The sequence below is a fragment of the Castanea sativa genome, chromosome 1, assembly GCF_040712315.1.
Source record: "Castanea sativa cultivar Marrone di Chiusa Pesio chromosome 1, ASM4071231v1".
NCBI classification, from domain to species: Eukaryota; Viridiplantae; Streptophyta; class Magnoliopsida; order Fagales; family Fagaceae; genus Castanea; species Castanea sativa.
In genome coordinates, this window is record NC_134013.1 from 8,429,594 (window position 1) to 8,446,914 (window position 17,321).

The following is a 17,321-nucleotide window of genomic DNA, read 5'->3' on the forward strand; positions in this document are numbered from 1 at the left end:
TTCTGGGCCCACAGGTTAGTCCGCACTATAATGGTCCGAGGAGTAGTCTGAGGTGGAGTATCTCTTTGGACAGGCCTAGTAAAGGCCATGAGACTTGCTAAAGGGCTTAGAGACTGAATTCTGGAAGGTTTGTTGGGTAAAGGCGTGATCCAAGCACCTGTTAGAAGCAGGAAAATGGGAGAAATATCTGAGGAAAAAGCTGCTACCACCGCATTAAAGGCCCTGCATCTACCTCCCTGGCCGCATTAATGGAGAAATGACCTCTAAACAGTAGTATTCAGCCTTCCAACTACTATTTGAAGACTTTAAGAATGTAGTGGATGGGACAAGTATCTGAGAAAAAGATCTGTGTTACACGTGGATGAAACAGGGAGGAAGAAGAAGGATATAAGAAGACGAGAGAGGAAAGAAAAAGAAGGCTCTTCTTTGGAAACTAAAAATTGTAATATTTGGCTTAGAGAAAGAAAGGCTATACAAATTGTCCTTGGCTTACGTCCGAGGAGGGTTTTTTGTCACATTCATCTATTACTTGCATAGACTGCGGCATTCTAGCCTGTTTGTCAACTTTCTAATATCCCTAACCTAGGTTTCAAACTCATACTCTACAAATTTCATTGTATAAGGCTCTTTGGGCCTGAGCCCATCACTCGTTTTGGGTCCAAGTACAAATTTTGCACTTACAATTGGCGTCATCTGTGGGAAATCGAGTGTTGAAAGGAATTGGAATGTGATGGCAGGCTTAGGTTCGCGTCATGCAGAATCTCAAGGGTCCCAGTGCGAAGATCATTTTGAGCGTCTCGAGCGTCAGAGGGATCGAGAGGGAAGTGTGCATACATCACACCCTGATGCAAGCCACTCACGTGGTGGGAGCAGGGCCACTCATGAGGATGATGCTGAGGCCATGTAGAGGGAGATTGACCACCTCAAGAAAAAGCTACGCTGTGTCAGACAAAGGAGAGCTTCACCTCCGTCTAATCCTTCCTCTAAGGGGTCACGGAGAAGCAGTTACAGTCCAACGTCCAGGACTCCCCCTAGTGAAACCTCCTCTTACGAGAAGGATGAGCTTCCAAGTCGTAGGCATAAGAAGTTTCCCTCTAGGGGCCTGGGGAACGATGCTATGAGCCGAACGTTGCACCAACTCTCCAAGTCCCCCTTCTCACGTAGGATCAAGAAGGGAAGGCTTCCACGGCGGTTCACTCAGCCCATCTTCACCATTTATAATGGCAAGACAGCCCCAGTCGAACACGTGAGTCACTTTAATCAGAGGATGGTGGTACATTCTCAGAACGAAGCCTTGATGTGCCAAGTCTTTCCCTCTAGCCTGGGACCTGTTGCTATGAGATGGTTTAACAAACTAAAGCCGGGGTCTGTCGATTCTTTCATGGAACTCACCAGGGCATTCGCATCTCGATTCATTACATGCAGTAGTCCCTCGGCCTTTGGACTCATTGTTATCTATGGCCATGAGGGAGGGTGAGACTTTGAAAGCATATTCTGACAGGTACTGGGAAATGTTTAACGAAATCGATGGAGATTTTGATGAAGTGGCGATTAATACTTTCAAAGTGGGCCTCTCAACTGATCATGATTTAAGGAAATCTCTAACCAAAAAGCCAGTGCGAAGTGTACGTCGCCTCATGGATCGCATCGACAAGTATAAAAGGGTTGAGGAAGATCAACAACAAGGTAAGGGTAAGGCGAAGGTTATCCCGCAGGAGAGAAGAGATTTTAGGTCAGACAAGTACCATAACAATAAGCCAAGGAGAGATTTCTCTGGGCAATCTGGTTCAGCTAATCCTCAAGTGGTTAATACTGTATTCCGAGAACCAATGCATCAACTGCTGGAGAAAGTCCGTAAGGAACCCTACTTCAAGTGGCCCAGTAAGATGACAGGGGACCCTACGAAACGGAATCAGAACCTCTTTTGCCAGTATCATTAGGATGTGGGTCATACCACCGAGAATTGTCGGACCCTTTGGAACCATTTAGAGCAGCTTGTTAGCGAGAAAAAATTGAAGCAGCACCTGTATCAACCCAACGGACAAGGAAATCGTTTGGGTTCAAATAATCAGAAGAACAACTCATCTCGGCCGCCCTTGGGAACGATTAATGTCATATTCGCTGCACCGAGCAGGATCGGTTCCTGTCCCACAAGAGTGATGGCGGTGTCACATTCCCAGGCCGAGGAGTTTGGCTTGAGGCCGAAGAGGATCAAAGGGAGTACGCCTATTTTGGGATTCTCCGATGAAGATAAGGTTGAGACTATTTAACCACACGACTATGCCCTGGTGGTCACATTGAGGATAGGGAATTATGACGTCAAGAGGGTGATGGTCGATCAGGGTAGTGGTGCGGATATCATGTACCCTGACTTATTCAAAGGGCTTAAGTTAGGGCTGGAGGATCTCACTCCCTATGACTCGCCGTTGATAAGTTTTGAAGGGAAGACTGTTATACCAAAGGGACAGATTTGATTGCCTGTACAGTCTGGCTCGAAAACGGTCGATGTGGATTTCATTATGGTTGACGCATATTCTCCATACACGGCCATCCTCGCTAGGCCTTGGCTGCATGCTTTGGGTGCTGTCTCCTCGACTTTGCATGTTAAGGTAAAATTTCCCTCGGGTGGATTCATTGAAGAAATTCTTGATAGCCAATCGGTAGCAAGGTAATGCATATCGGCCGCAGTACTGCATTAAGCCAAATTAGAGTCCTCGACCTCGGCCGTGGAAGAGCAGAAGAGGCCATGTGTGAAGATTTCTCATAACTGATGACCCCGAAAGGTTCTTTCAAGTTGGGATACGGTTACCACACCAAGAGAAGATGGAATTGGTGATGTTTTTGAAAAACAATATTGATGTTTTTGCTTGGGATCCCTATGAGGCTCCGGGGGTTGATCCAAGCTTTATTTGCCATCATTTGAACGTCAACCCTGCCGTTTTTCCTAGGAGGCAACCACCTCAGTGTTCTTTGAAAGAGCATTCCAAGGCCGTCAAGGAAGAGGTGCTTAAGCTCAAAAGGGCTGGGGCTATTAAAAAAGTTTTCTACCCAGAATGGTTGGCGCACACAGTTTTAGTGAAAAAGAAGAGCAAAAAGTGGAGAGTATGCGTGGACTTTACAGACCTGAACAAAGCCTGCCCAAAAGACTTGTTCCCGATGCCTCGCATCGATCAGCTAGTGGATGCTACGGTCGGGCATCCTCAGATGAGTTTTTTGAATGCCTTCTAAGGTTATCACCAAATACCATTGGCGTTAGGTGATCAGGAAAAGACTGCCTTCATTACTCCTACGGGGAATTATCACTATAAAGTGATGCCATTCGGTTTGAAAAATGCAGGGGCTACTTACCAAAGGATGATGATCAGGATGTTCGAATCGCAACTTGGAAAGACCATTGAGGTATATGTGGATGATATGGTAGTGAAGAGTAAGACAGTACCTATGCACGTGAAAGATTTGAACGACACCTTTCAAACACTTAGGAAGTACAAGCTACGCCTTAACGCCTCAAAGTGTTCTTTTGGGGTGGGCTCCGGAAAGTTTCTAGGCTACATGGTGACTCATAGAGGAATAGAAGTGAATCCGGCTTGCAACCACCTCAGAATCCAAAGGAAGTTCAGAAATTGACTGGGATGACTGCTACTCTAAGCAGATTTATCTCTCGGTCCGCTGATAGGTGTAGGCATTTTTTCTAATTGTTAAATAAATGGAAAGGATTCCAATGGTCCGAGAAATGCACTTTAGCTTTTCAGCAACTTAAAGAATATCTTTCCTGGCCACCCATCATGTCTCGGCCGGAGGTCGATGAAATCCTGTTTGCATACCTAGCTGTAGCTACCATGCAGTCAGCCTGGTTCTGATAAGGGACAATGGTGGGGTACAAAGACTGGTTTATTATGTCAGCAAATCTTTGAATGAAGCTGAGGTGTGTTATTTGCCTTTGGAGAAGGCAATTCTGGCCGTAGTCTATGCTACGCGAAAACTTCCTCACTATTTCCAGTCCCACACTGTCGTGGTTTTGACTCAACTGCCCCTTAAGTCAGTATTACGAAGTGCCGACTATTCGGGGAGGGTAGCCAAGTGGGGAACTATTCTAGGAGCTTTCGATATCAAATATATGCTGCGCACCTCGGTGAAGGGCCAAGTTCTCGCTGATTTGGTGGTAGAATTTTCCGAACCATTGTTAGAAGAAACTGCGAAGGAATCGCACATGGATGAAAAATCAGTTGGCATAATCACAGGCAAAGGGCCTCCGATTTGGAAAGCGTATGTTGATGGAGCAGCAAACCAGAAGGGATCTGGTGTTGGACTTGTTTTGGTGTTCCCTGAGGGAATTACCTTTGAGAAATCATTGAGATTAGCATTCTCGGCCACTAATAACGAGGCTGAGTATGAAGCTTTCCTGGTCGGTATGGATATGGTACGGAGAATGGGGAGAAAGGTGGTTCATATGTCCTCAGATTCAATTAGTTGTAGGCCAAGTGACGGGGACCATGGAGGCTAGGGATCTAAGAATGCAAGAGTACCTGACCCAGGTCAAATGTTTACAATCCGAGTTTGATTCTTTCATCCTTTCGCATGTTTCTAGAAGTGGAAACACGCATGTGGACTTGTTGGCCACTTTGGCGACATCCTCGGCTCAATGTTTTCCTAGGATTATCCTCGTCGAAGACTTGTTGAAACCAACTTTAACCACCACAGGTGCCTTCCATATCCATCTGATAAGGCCTGGACCTAGCTGGATTGACCCCGTGGTTTCTTTTCTAAAAAGCGATGTTCTGCCCGAGAAGAAGTATGAAGTAGGTAAAATTCATCGAAAGGCGCCTCGGTTCTGGTTGTTCGAGGATCAAAAGATGTATAAACGTTCTGGTTCTGCTGTGTGTACATCTTGAAGCGACGGAGGCACTTTTGGAAGAATTGCACGAGGGAATTTGTGGAAGCCATACTGGGGGGAGATCTTTAACCCATAGGACTCTGACTCAGGGATATTGGTGGCCCAATATGCAGAGAGAAGCTCAAGACTACGCAAGAAAATATGACCAATGCCAAAGGTTTGCTCAATAGGGACTGGATATAGTTGGGCCTTTTCCGAGGGCTGTGGGAAACAAAATGTGGCTACTCGTGGGAATTGACTACTTCACCAAATGGTTCGAAGCTGAGCCTTTATCAAATATTAGGGATGTGGACTCCAAGAAATTTATCTGGAAGAACATTATCACTAGATTTGGGGTACCTCACATACTTATTTCAGATAATGGCATGCAATTTGATAGTAAAGTTTTCAAGAAATATTGTAATGACTTGGGCATCACAAATAGATACTCCACTCCAGCTTATCCTCAGGGAAATGGGCAGGCCGAGGCCGTTAACAAAGTTATAGTCAGTGGACTTAAAAAGAGGCTGGATGTTGCAAAGGGTAGATGGGTAGAGGAATTGCCACATATTTTGTGGACATATCGAACTACGCCACGAAGATCCACTGGAGAAACACCATTCTCCATGACTTACAGGGCCGAGGCGGCGATACCTTTAGAATTTGAGTTTCCCACATTAAGGATGAGTTCTTTTAGCCCTGGAAATAACGATGGCCTCCTGGAAAAAAGCCTGGATCTGGTCGAGGAACGGCGAGAGGCCGCTATGGTCCAAATGGCTTATTATCAGCAGAAGCTTAAACGAGAATATGATGCTCAGGTGAAGCTGAGGCCACTAGCGCCGGGGGATTTGGTGTTGAGGAAAGTCATGGGTACTGCCAAAAATCCAGCATGGGGAAAGCTAGCACCAAATTGGGAAGGACCATATCGGATCATCTCTGTAGCGGGCATAGGGTCATATCGCTTAGCTGATCTAGATGAAAAAATTGTACAACGCCCTTGGAATGTAAACAACTTACGAAGGTATTATTATTAATAAAAAGTATTTTTGTCGTTCATTGTTCAAATTATCATTATACAGTTCGATTTACTTGTCGTTACTCATAAGTATCAAACAGAAACTTGGTCATGCATGGTCCTCGGACCACATGCCTTGTGGAAATTGATATCCTATTGTTTGTTAAACAAAACCTTAGTTATGTCAGGTCCTCAAACCTTCTACTTTAGGAAAATTAACATTTCAATTTACTATTTCTAAGTATCAAATAGAAACTTGGTCATGCATGGTCCTCGAAACACATGCCTTGTGAAAATTGATATCCTATTATTTGTTAAACAGAACCTTAGTTATGTCGGGTCCTAAGACCTTCTACTTTGGGGAAATTAACATTTCAATTTACCATTTCTAAGTATCAAACAGAAACTTGGTCATGCATGGTCCTCGGACCACATGTTTTGTGGAAATTGATATCCTATTGTTCGTTAAACAAAACCTTAGTTATGTCGGATCCTCAGACCTTCTACTTTGGGAAAATTAACATTTCAATTCACTATTTCTAAGTATCAAACAGAAACTTGGTCATGCATGGTTCTCGGACCACATGCCTTGTGGAAATTGATGTCTTATTGACTGTTAAACAGAACCTTAGTTACGTTGGGTCCTTGGACCCTCTACTTCGGTAAAATTAGCAGAAACCATACGACATGAGTGTTGATGCGTTGATGAGTCACAGTAAGTTTGATGGATTGCTTTATGCCCCAACTAAATGCTAAAGTTCAGTTTTAGATTATGTATTGCTGTATTACATGTATTATGGTTTTGAGGCATGATTTACATATGTACACCAAGTGTATGTACTTTTATTTGAAGCTACTGCTAAATCGAAATGTTGTAATGACATTAGTATTGTTGTACTGAAGGTTGAAAGCCAGTTGAAAATCAAATCTTCCAAATTTCTTATTAATTTTTGTCAATGAATACATCGAAGATAAAATTTTGAAATAAAAATAAAATACAAAAAAAAAAAAAAAAAACTCATCACAAAAAGGAAAAAGGGAGTCCCAAGTGGCCTGAGCCTTAAGCCTTGGAAGGGGGGTCCTGCTCGGAAGTGCTGGCAGCCCCTTTCGATTTGTTGTCCTCCTCTGCTTGTTTCAGCTCTGCTTCGAAGGAGGAAAGGACTTGTTTCCCTTTGTCTCTTGCCGCGGGTGGAGGGGCATTGGGCTCCGCATTTTGGCTCGTAGGCTTCTCGGCTCCGTTGCCTTGTTCCTTCTCTTTGTCAGAACCAGCAGGTTCTTTAGGAGTTGGAATGGGCAGTGGAATCATGGATGGATGCGTTAAAGGCGCCGTCTCAGGGGTAGGTGCGACAGGAGGAAACTCTTCGAGCACCTAGATATCCTGGGGAAGCCAAATGTTTTCAGGCTTCCTCAACTCGGAAGTTGTGAGAATCTCTACCACATTTAGAACTTCCGCCCACACTTGTTGGCAGTACTCCCAGCACAACTCGGTAAACTCCTCTGTCAGTTGGTTTTCTGTCGCCTCCACCCCTTCTTTGTAAGCAACCTTTTTCGCGGACTCCATGCTATCCTTGAAGGTACGAGCCTCTTCCCTCATCCTAGCAAGCTCCTTCTTCAGGTCGGAGTTTTCTTGCTGGGCTTTGGACAAGTCCTCGTCCTTCTGGCGCAGAAGCTTGCGTTGCCCCTCTACCTGGGTTCTCATCGTCTTCAGGCTGGCCTCGGCACCGTCTCTTTCCCTCTTCTGCTCTGCCAGCTGTGTGGTTAGGTTCTCGTTTTGTGTAAGAGCTTGGCCTAGGGACTTCTCGGTCTCCTGCCTGACCTCAAGTTCAGCTGCAGCTTTCTTCCGAGAGTCTTCCACCCACTTCTCGGCAGCAAAGACTTCTTGAATAGCCTGTGTTAAAATATTAAAATAGACTCATTATTAGTAAAGCAAATTCAAAGTACATGAGAACGGTATTTTCGCTAAAGTGTAGTGAAAGCAGTAAAGTGGGAGTAAGACTGAGACACTCACCAAAGCCAAGTCCCTTTTGAGCGAGAGAAAAAGATGCAGTCGGTTCATCTTGTCCAGGGTGTCCATGTCCTTGGGCAGAAGAAGGGGCCGTTCCAAAGCCTCGGCCAGGTGGTGAGCGTGACCTTGCTGGAACGCCTTGATGCTGGATTGGCAAGAGATTGGTGCCCCATCCAACTTCAACTTGGGAGACTAGTTGGCCGGTGTATGGCATACCTCGGCCAGGTCCCGGGTCTCCCCATTTTCCACTGAAGAGCCATATCCCTTACCTTTGCCAGCTTTCTGTAGTGGTTGTTGCTCTTTTAGCTTCTTCTACCTCTCCACGTCTACCTCCTCATCCTCATTTTTCCTCTTCTTCTTAGGCTCTAGAATGGGAAGTTTAGGGTCGGAGGGAGGAGGGGGTGGTGGCAGAGGAGGAGGAATCTGGGACTCACCAGTGTCCTTCTTGGAGGCTTTTGAGCCCCTCTTCGTCATCAGCTTCCTCAGAGTGGACATGTCGTCTTCTTCGGAGCTAGAGTCGGGCCGTGCAATTATTAAACCTTGTATGCTCGAAGTTTTAGCGGGCACGTGCTCTTCGTCCGAGAGGATGACGAGTTGATCCTCTCGAGGTCTCTCAGCTTCTTCAAGGCGAAATTGGTCAATCTCCTCGTCCAACGATTGTTGTGAGGATACAGGCTCTTCTCGAACTGCGGTTGTTTGGGAATATGCCGAGAGAGGAATTGCCGCGATGGGGCGAGAGTATAGTATGATGGAGGGGTTGTCTGGGAGTTCGTGGTCAGAAAGGAAGCCTCGTCGTGAAACATCTATCCTTCTGCGTCGTTGGTCTCCTGCGGTGATCGAGTTGTCAATCTCTTGGAAATCCTCTGATAAAGGATCGTATCCTAATATCAAGTGCGTTGCTCTTACTTGTAGATCTTCGCTAACAAAGACTTCGGAGCGAAGAACGCGGTTGAGGTCTGCGACGTTGCAAAGGCTTAGACGCGAACGTACGTGTTGTTTATCTTCGAAAAACATCCGAGGAGACGAGCATGGTTAGATTAGCAATAAATATCAAAAGAAAGTGCAATAGTGCGCAATGTAATCAAAAATGGTAAAGATAATGGGATTAAGTCATGGGTTAGGGAATCTAACTCCTATGGAGTCACACCTGGGTCTCCCCATTCGACGGGGCAGTGAGAGCCGTCAGACCAGTTTCCCGAGGCGATGAGATAGTCGTCTTTCATGCCTTCATTGGACTTGGGAAGACAGGATATGAGTCTAACAATGCTAGACCTGGATTTAAGGTAGTATCCTACACTTTTAAGTTTATGGCACTTGTACATGTAAACAACGTCGTGCCATGTGAGGTTCAGAATCATTTGCTTGTTTAAAGCATCGACACAACCTAAGACCCTAAATACATTTGACGTGCACTGATTTGGGCACAACCTATGGTTGCGTAGGTATTCGCTAGTTACGTTTTTCATGGGGAGGGTCATCCCACCTTCCAAGAAGGCGATAATGGGGATGATAACTTCTCCCTCTCTCCTAGCGTTACCTATGGCTTCTACTGGGCAGTATCTTAAGCCTACGTCTTGGGGAATCTGATATTTGGCCCGAAAACCCTCCATACCGGCATCAGTATCTACTAAACACTTAAATCTACCCATTTGGTGTGAGCGAGAACGAAAATTTAGAGAAGGGAAGGGGTCTAGATGATGGCCGAGGACGGAAGCCAAGAAGAAATGAGTAAAGGAAGTTGAAAACTTACGGGAAATAATTAGGTGATTCTTCACGAGCTTCTTGAGAGGAAAGATAACGATTAACTCTTAGATGTGATTGATTTCTGGAAGAATGGACGGAGATACGGATTCCTAGGCGTTTTGACGTGTGGGAGGCGGCCTCGAATCAGAATTATCCTGCCTAATTTTTTAAAACAAACCTGGACCGTTGGATGCGTATTTCACAGTTGAACGTGGGGGACAAGACGTAACTTGCAGTCATAAATGCGAGTGTTTCGGGTTTCGAAGCGTCAGAGGTGGTATTAAAGGAACGAAAGGACCCCTACACGTGTGGCGGTTTGCAAAGTGTGTGGAGGGTACGCTGTTGGTTCAAAACTCCATTTCTCTCCTCGGATGGGAGGGAAAAATGAAGTTTTGAGGGGCTATTGTGGAGGGGTAAAAATGCTTAAAGGCACGTTTGGGTCTTGTGCCTGGTTAGTTGGTATAAGTCTATTCAATCAGAGTCTTCTGGGCCCACAGGTTAGTCCGCACTATAATGCTCCGAGGAGTAGTCCGAGGTGGAGTATCTCCTCGGACAGGCCCAGTAAAGGCCATGGGACTTGCTAAAGGGCTTAGAGACTGAATTCTGAAAGGTCTGTTGGATAAAGGCATGATCCAAGCACCCACTAGAAGCAGGAACACGTGAGAAATCTCTAAGGAAAAAGCTGTTACCACCACATTAAAGACCCTGCATCTACCTCTCTGGCCGCATTAATGGAGAAATGACATCTGAACAGTAGTATTCAGCCTTCCAGCTATTATTTGAAGACTTTAAGAAGGTGGTGGACGGGACAAGTATCTGAGAAAAAGATCTGTGTTACACGTGGATGAAACAGGGAAGAAGACGAAGGATATAAAAAGACGAGAAAGGAAAGAAAAAGAGGGCTCTCTTTTGGAAACTAAAAATTGTAATCTTTGGCTTAGAGAAAGAAAGACTATACAAATTGTCATCGACTTACGTCCGATGAGGGTTTTTTGTCACATTCATCTATTACTTGCATAGACCGCGGCATTTTAACCTGTTTATCAACTTTCCAATATCCCAAACCTAAATTTCAAATCCATACTCTACAAATTTCATTGTATAAGGCTCTTTGTGCTTGAGCTCATCACTCGTTTTGGGTCTGGGTACAAATTGTGCACTTATAGGAAGAATTAGAACTTAATTTCCTCTCATTTAGTTTTTTTTGGGGGGAGGGGAGGGGAGGGGAGGTAAAATTCAACGAGTTTGGCCTACTGTTAGGTATTTCCAAAACTTTTCAAAAATATCTTTCCAACACTTTCTTGCCAAAATTCCCCTACGTCACTTTATTCCTTCCCAATCTTTGATGTTCAAATGTCGTTTGTGTAGCATCAAGTATTAGCCCAAACTTGGGGTGGTTTTGGTGTATATATGTGTACGTGTGTGTGGATAATCTGGTGGCAATTTGGTCCCTGCAAACAATGATCCTATTTCCGAATCTTTTCCTGTTAGCTTGTGAAACAGACATGACAACGAGGGCAATGAAAAAGGTTTTTGTCTTTTCCACGATGGCATTGCATTGCCCCTTGTATTTGGCAGTGGTTACTGATTGACGCTCAATTTTGTGGTTTATTGATGGCCCAAATGTCGCTTTCCCCGCTAAGATTGGGTTTGATTGATTTTTGGGAGGGTCAGAGACTTCAAAGGATGTGGTGATTAGCGTTGCTCACGACTTTGTTGTGATTTTACGTTTTTGGTTTTATGTCATATTTTTATTATTACTATATTGCTCCCTTAAAAGGTATGTACGACAGGAAGCTCCAAATAGTCTCAAACGGAGACGCCGTGAGGTTGTTTCCTTCCTCGTACGCAAGGAATTTTCCAAAACGTTTCTTGTATTGTTGTATGAGAAATTCGTGCATGTTTGAATTACATTACTCTCCTACTAAGAGAAAATGTAATAAGCTAGGTATACTTTATATATCTTTGATTTTGTTATGTGAGTAAGGAGTATTTTATCACTAGTTATTTTTGTATTTCAAGCTGACTTGGTCGTCTTTATTTAATAGAAGCATTTTTTTTTTTTTGGCCAAAAAAGAACATACTTTAAGAACTGAGTCAAATTCGTTGCTATTCCCTAATTTTCCAATTAATTAAAACAACTGGTAAAATGTTTTAAAAAAAAGTAAAAAACTTGTCTTCAAACAATACTATTCCAAATTACTCTAACTAATAGATATATCAAGTTATATATGACATCTTTCTCAAAAAAAAAAAAAATTTACATGACAACTCTTTGCGATGTTATACCAGTTTTTAATGCGAATATCGGTTGTTTTTTACTATCTAATTCACAAATTTGTGTTTGTGTGTAGTTTCAAAATTTTAAAAAATATATTAAATTAAATTTCAATATTTTATAATAAAATAGTTATTATTCTTTGATTATTTTAAAAGCATAGAGTGCAAAAGAAAATAATGTAATTACATGGTCTCAGATGAATAGTATCAAACTATCAATCGCATTAATAAAATATACCTGAGTGGACAAGTTATATTACACACTTAAAAATCAAACTTAATCATTCAACAAATTCTTTTAACATTCTTTTGCAGTATGGACTCCGATTACTCATCAACTGAGTTGACCCACACACGTGATTTCAAATAGGAAATATAAATGAAGTACAATAAATCAAAGAACTAGTAGGAAAAAAAAACATTTAGCCGATATTCATACACTGCAATATATTATATTCTAATTAAACTTGATCGAAGAGATATAGGGCTTAATAATTAGGTTGAGGCAGTGGACTAGTGGCAACCCAGCTAACCTTTCGGGTTTCCGTGGATATAAGATTCTATCTTTTTGCATATTATTTATATACAATATGTTTAGGTTAAAAATGTGTTTCATAAAGTTATTAAATCATAAAAAATCATATTTTTTTAGTAACAAAAAATAAGATACTCCTTCTTTGATCACTCAAGGACATTACTTGGTGATAAGAAGTACTTATAACCGTCAATTTTGTAAGTTTGGGATTTGTGGGTTCAAGAAATTTCACACCCCACTGTAACTCAGTTAGTCCCAAACTATACATGAGTTGAGTTTAAATGGATTATGGGCTATGAACACATCCACGAGCTCCTTTTTTATACACCTTTTATAAAGAATTTTTTTTTCAAAAAGCAACGAAGTGACAATGTCAAGACGATCTCATAAAATACTTTTAAAAATCTTATTTCACACTCATTCTTACATACTTTGTACACTCTCATTTGAAATCGTGTCTTAAACTATAATCAACGTGAACTATAAGTCTATAACTATTAGTATATAAAAAATCGTGTTTAAATATCATTATTAGCATACTTTAACCTTTGAACGTGGCCAAAATGGCCAAGTGCCACTATTTGACAAAATATGTAAAAATTTATTATTATTTGTGAAATAATTAAAAATCATAACTTTTTTTTAAATTGATTTTGTAAAATTCGAGTCCTATAAAAAAATAACCACCAATTCTGTATATAACGCAAGTTTCAGGAACTTTAAGTTCTATAAAAAAAAAATAGCACAACAAATTTTTAAAAAAAAAAACAAAAAAAACAAAAAACCTCAAGTTTTTTTGAAACTTGAGTTATATAATAAACTCAATAAAAAAGAAAAAATACATTTATAAAACAGTAGAAAATCCCTGCATAACATATTTTGTCAAGTATTTGGCCATTTTGGCCCTTTGAAGGAGATGTGACCGACACTAGAACGCGGGCATGGCCGTACACACCAAGTCAGCCATTCACACATGGAGGTATACAGTATACTGATAACTCGTCAAGCTGGATTCCTCATATAACTGTACCTCTCTGGCCCTACTATGTCGGTAGTTTCTTAAACCTTCAACTATTACTAGTTAATGCCTTTGACACGCCACCTACCATTCCATTATTATTCATCCATCACTCCCATTAACTCTCTCTCTCTCTCTCACCCACTTTAAAGCACACTCTCAGAACCAGTTCTGCTTATGCAGCAGCATAACAGTACTAAAATTACTCATTAGCTTACAAAAATTAAATACAAATGAAGGACGAGGTTATACCGACAACAATTCCATCTCCTTCAAGGACATCAACAATAACGTTGAAGAAAGAGAACTCGTCAGATCATGCCGGTTTATTCGGTAAAACCCGGTACAAGTTCTGGGCCTTAGCTGCAATTATTCTTCTCGCTTTCTGGTCCATGTTCACCGGTTCTGTCAATCTCAAATGGTCTGCTGCTAATCTCGCTCGCTTCTCCGACCACCACCACTCTCTCATTCACGACGATCTTGATATTCTTGTACTTAACTCTTCTCTCTCTGTTTTTTTTTTTTTTTTAAGGAAAGATGTTAATCACATCTGCTTTATTCAGTTTAGTTATTTTGAGGTGTAGCGCAGATATGATTGGCGTTTTCTTTGGATTGTTATAATTTGCATGATATGAAATTTGTGGTGCTGATTTGTTTTGTTTTGTTTTGTGTGTGTATATATATAGGAAGTGGAGGAGAGAAAGAAAGTGGTTCGGCACATGTGGGATGTGTACACGCAAAGCAAGAGTACAAGATTGCCTAAGTTTTGGCAAGAGGCTTTTGAAGCTGCGTACGAGCATTTAACCAGTGATGTTCAGGGCGTTCGAGATGCTGCCGTTTCGGAAATCGCTAAGATGTCCCTAAGCTCCATCAATCTCGACCCACCTCCTGGTCGCTTTGAGGTTTCTTCTTGATCTGTATTTTTTTTTTTTTTTTTAGCTGTTGATTTCAGAATTAAGATCACCTTGTGAGCTGGCTAGCTTGTTTTTTTGCACAAAATTTCACTTTTTTACTGTTAACTTGGAACTGGGTTTTGCTTCTATAGTTCTCTTAGTATTGTTCAGTGTTCACCTTTCACATAGACACAGAGTAGGAATTTAAGTAGGAGGCTGGGTCTATTTTCGTCAACTTTTTTATTTCTAAGAAAGTATAAAATTAAAGTTTCTATATATATGTTCGATTGTGTACTTTTGTTGAATTGAGATTCTGATTATCGCAATGTCTGCTCTGGTGATTAAATTTTGTCAAAAAAGCACTAATTTAGATTACTTAATTGTTGAATTTGTCTTCCGCCTTTTCAGTTATTGTCAAAAGTTCTATATCTTCCATTCAAAAAAAAAAAAGTTAATTTCAAAAGTGGGTTAGGAGTAGTCTTGTCAGTTTAGTCACACACACTGCTTGGTCTCCTTTAAAATGAGAATCAGGATCAGGACTGTAACAATAAATAAATAAATATATATATATGAAATACTTTCTTGATCAGAACAATGGATCAATAGGGTGAGCACAGAAGTCTGAGTGGATATGCGATGTCATGTCTGTATTGTTTGACTTGTCCTATGTGGTTGTTTTTGTTTTAGTGCTTGTCCAAGATAAATCAAAAGCCTAAAATCCTTACTATCTGGTTTATTACCAAACCCATTATGTTTCTAAAAGTCAGAATCCTAATATTATATCATATTCCTTTACCAATTTGCCATTTTTCAAATGCAATTTGCTCTTAAATGCCAAATGGCATTCTGACATAACTGTTTAGTTTAATTAAGTTTTTATATATGTGATATGTGTGTTTCTTTTCCATTAGTCTATATTGTCTTTGTTAGAGACAGTTTGGTAGAGTGGCCATATATATTTCTGGAAAGGGAAATAGATTTCGAACTTCTTGTGGACCACCAATTGTATTTGAGATAGGAAAATGAGTTCCATTTTCTTAGAAAATTTTACATAGAAACCCTCTGTAAGAATTGACTGCCAGTTTGGCGGTTGGGCTTGAGATTGATATTCAACACCCTCAATGTTGATACATAACTAATGGAATGCTTAGAATATATCCCTGACCTCCCTTACCCAATAAAAGTATCTTGTCAGCATTAGTAAAAATGATCTTTACCTTGTGTTTAGCTATAGCAAGAGCCCCTAAATCATGACCCACTTGGCGTTCAGTGGTGATGAGAACCCTCTAGATCTGAATTGATCCTTCCTGGTTTATTAAATTGCTGTAGTCCCATCCCATATTGAGTTCATGTAGAGACAAGAAGAGGAGTGTAAAATGATGTTGAATGAATAAGGGGTTCCTCTAAATTTTGTGAACAATGTGGACTGCTCTCTTGATTCTCTTAGTGGATGTGTAAATTTTGTATCTAGATTTATAATGTCTGATCAACCAAGTGATAATTATTCCTCCATGAAATAACAGCCTTTGTTTTTGTTAATTATAATTAAGATTATCTTCCACGTTTTCATTTTTGTGATTTTGCTCGCAGTCGAACTTAAAGATTGATAGTAGATTTTGCAAATCTCTCACACGATTTCAAAAGATTTGACTGTTTAATTTTAGGTGAATTGAATACTAGAAATAAGTGTCTCTCTTTGGTTTGTGCTGAAAATCTCAACAATGTTAATGCATTGTGTTTTTATGCTGTCCAGAGTACTAGAGGATCAAAAAAGATATTCAGGCAAGCAGAAAAAGGAAAGAAGGTAATCACAGTTGGGAGTAGCCGATGATAACTTAATAATCCCATTTCTTGCTTAAAGTTCGGCAGAAGATGGTGACTTCCGGAGTAATACACAATCTATCACAATTTTAGCCAAAAAAAAAAGAAAGAAATGTTTAATACCACCGTACCAACCTTAAGCTGAAGGATCATGGTGAAAATTAAACTGCTTGTATATATCCCTTTTTCAAATAAGCCCAATAAAGTATGAGTTTTAATCACTTGTATATTGGAATGAATTTCTGTGATGGTTAGAAAAGATCATAAGAAAATTGTCTCTGTAGTATTGATACTACAAATAAGCATAGTATAAGAGGTTCTTCCTGATTGATTGTTATACAGGAAATATGATACCTGGTCACATTATGTATTGCCCTTCCTCATTGGCGTTGGTATGATGATGTGAATTTATGTAATTATGCTGCACGCTGGTTTTAAAAAATTATTAGCGTTAGTTTTGGATCTGTGTATTTGGTTTAATCACTTTAAAGGGGTAAAAAATAAAATTATAATTATAATAATTTTTATTTAAAAAAAAAACAGGCTTTAAAGAAATTAGGAAAAAATTAATATTAGTGGTAACCCAGAGGATAATTAGTAAAAATATACCAAATTAACTGTTATGAAAAAAAATTGTTGTGATATTAAGTGTATGGGTTGAGATTAATCTAATTATTTTAATCATATATGATTTTTAGGAGAGTAAATTCAGCTACACGTCCTTTATTGTGAAGGAATTTGCATTGTGTACAAACATTTATTGGAAGCATTCATTGGAAACAAGTCAAAGACTTGACGAGAGTAAATACAAGTTATGTATTGGATACTAAAAAGAATGGTTGATATTTGATTGGTTTTTGTCAAATAATTAATGAATTATAAAAAATATAAAAGTGTCAAATAAATAAAGAATTAAAAAAAGATGTGAAAATTTGTGAGATTACCAAAGTTTATGTGGTATAATATGGAAGAGTACAAAAAAGTCAAACATCGTCTATATATATAAAATTTTATTTTATGGATGCTTGTCTCCTGCTTGGGTGCCGTTGCTTGAGTACTCACACAACCAGCTCTACCCAAAGGGTTGGGTACAGTTTTCACAAGCTATGCTAGTGCCACAATTTGCTCACACGGCTAG

General features: G+C 40.5%; 1 protein-coding gene across 1 annotated transcript; it reads left to right on the top strand.

The window, feature by feature from the left end:
- Positions 1 to 13,537: 13,537 nt before the first annotated feature.
- Positions 13,538 to 16,599, top strand: LOC142615983 (uncharacterized). Its single transcript, XM_075788881.1, has 3 exons — positions 13,538 to 13,960; positions 14,156 to 14,371; positions 16,116 to 16,599. Exons 1-3 carry the CDS (start codon positions 13,703 to 13,705, stop codon positions 16,191 to 16,193), a joined length of 552 nt encoding a protein of 183 aa, XP_075644996.1. The 5' UTR covers positions 13,538 to 13,702; the 3' UTR covers positions 16,194 to 16,599.
- The last annotated feature ends 722 nt before the right edge of the window (positions 16,600 to 17,321 follow it).

Coding starts and splice junctions, on each gene's coding strand:
- LOC142615983 (XM_075788881.1), top strand. CDS start 13,703: ATGAAGGACGAGGTTATACCGACAACAATTCCATCTCCTTCAAGGACA. Junction 13,961..14,155: donor ACGACGATCTTGATATTCTT/GTACTTAACTCT, acceptor GTATATATATAG/GAAGTGGAGGAGAGAAAGAA. Junction 14,372..16,115: donor CACCTCCTGGTCGCTTTGAG/GTTTCTTCTTGA, acceptor TATGCTGTCCAG/AGTACTAGAGGATCAAAAAA.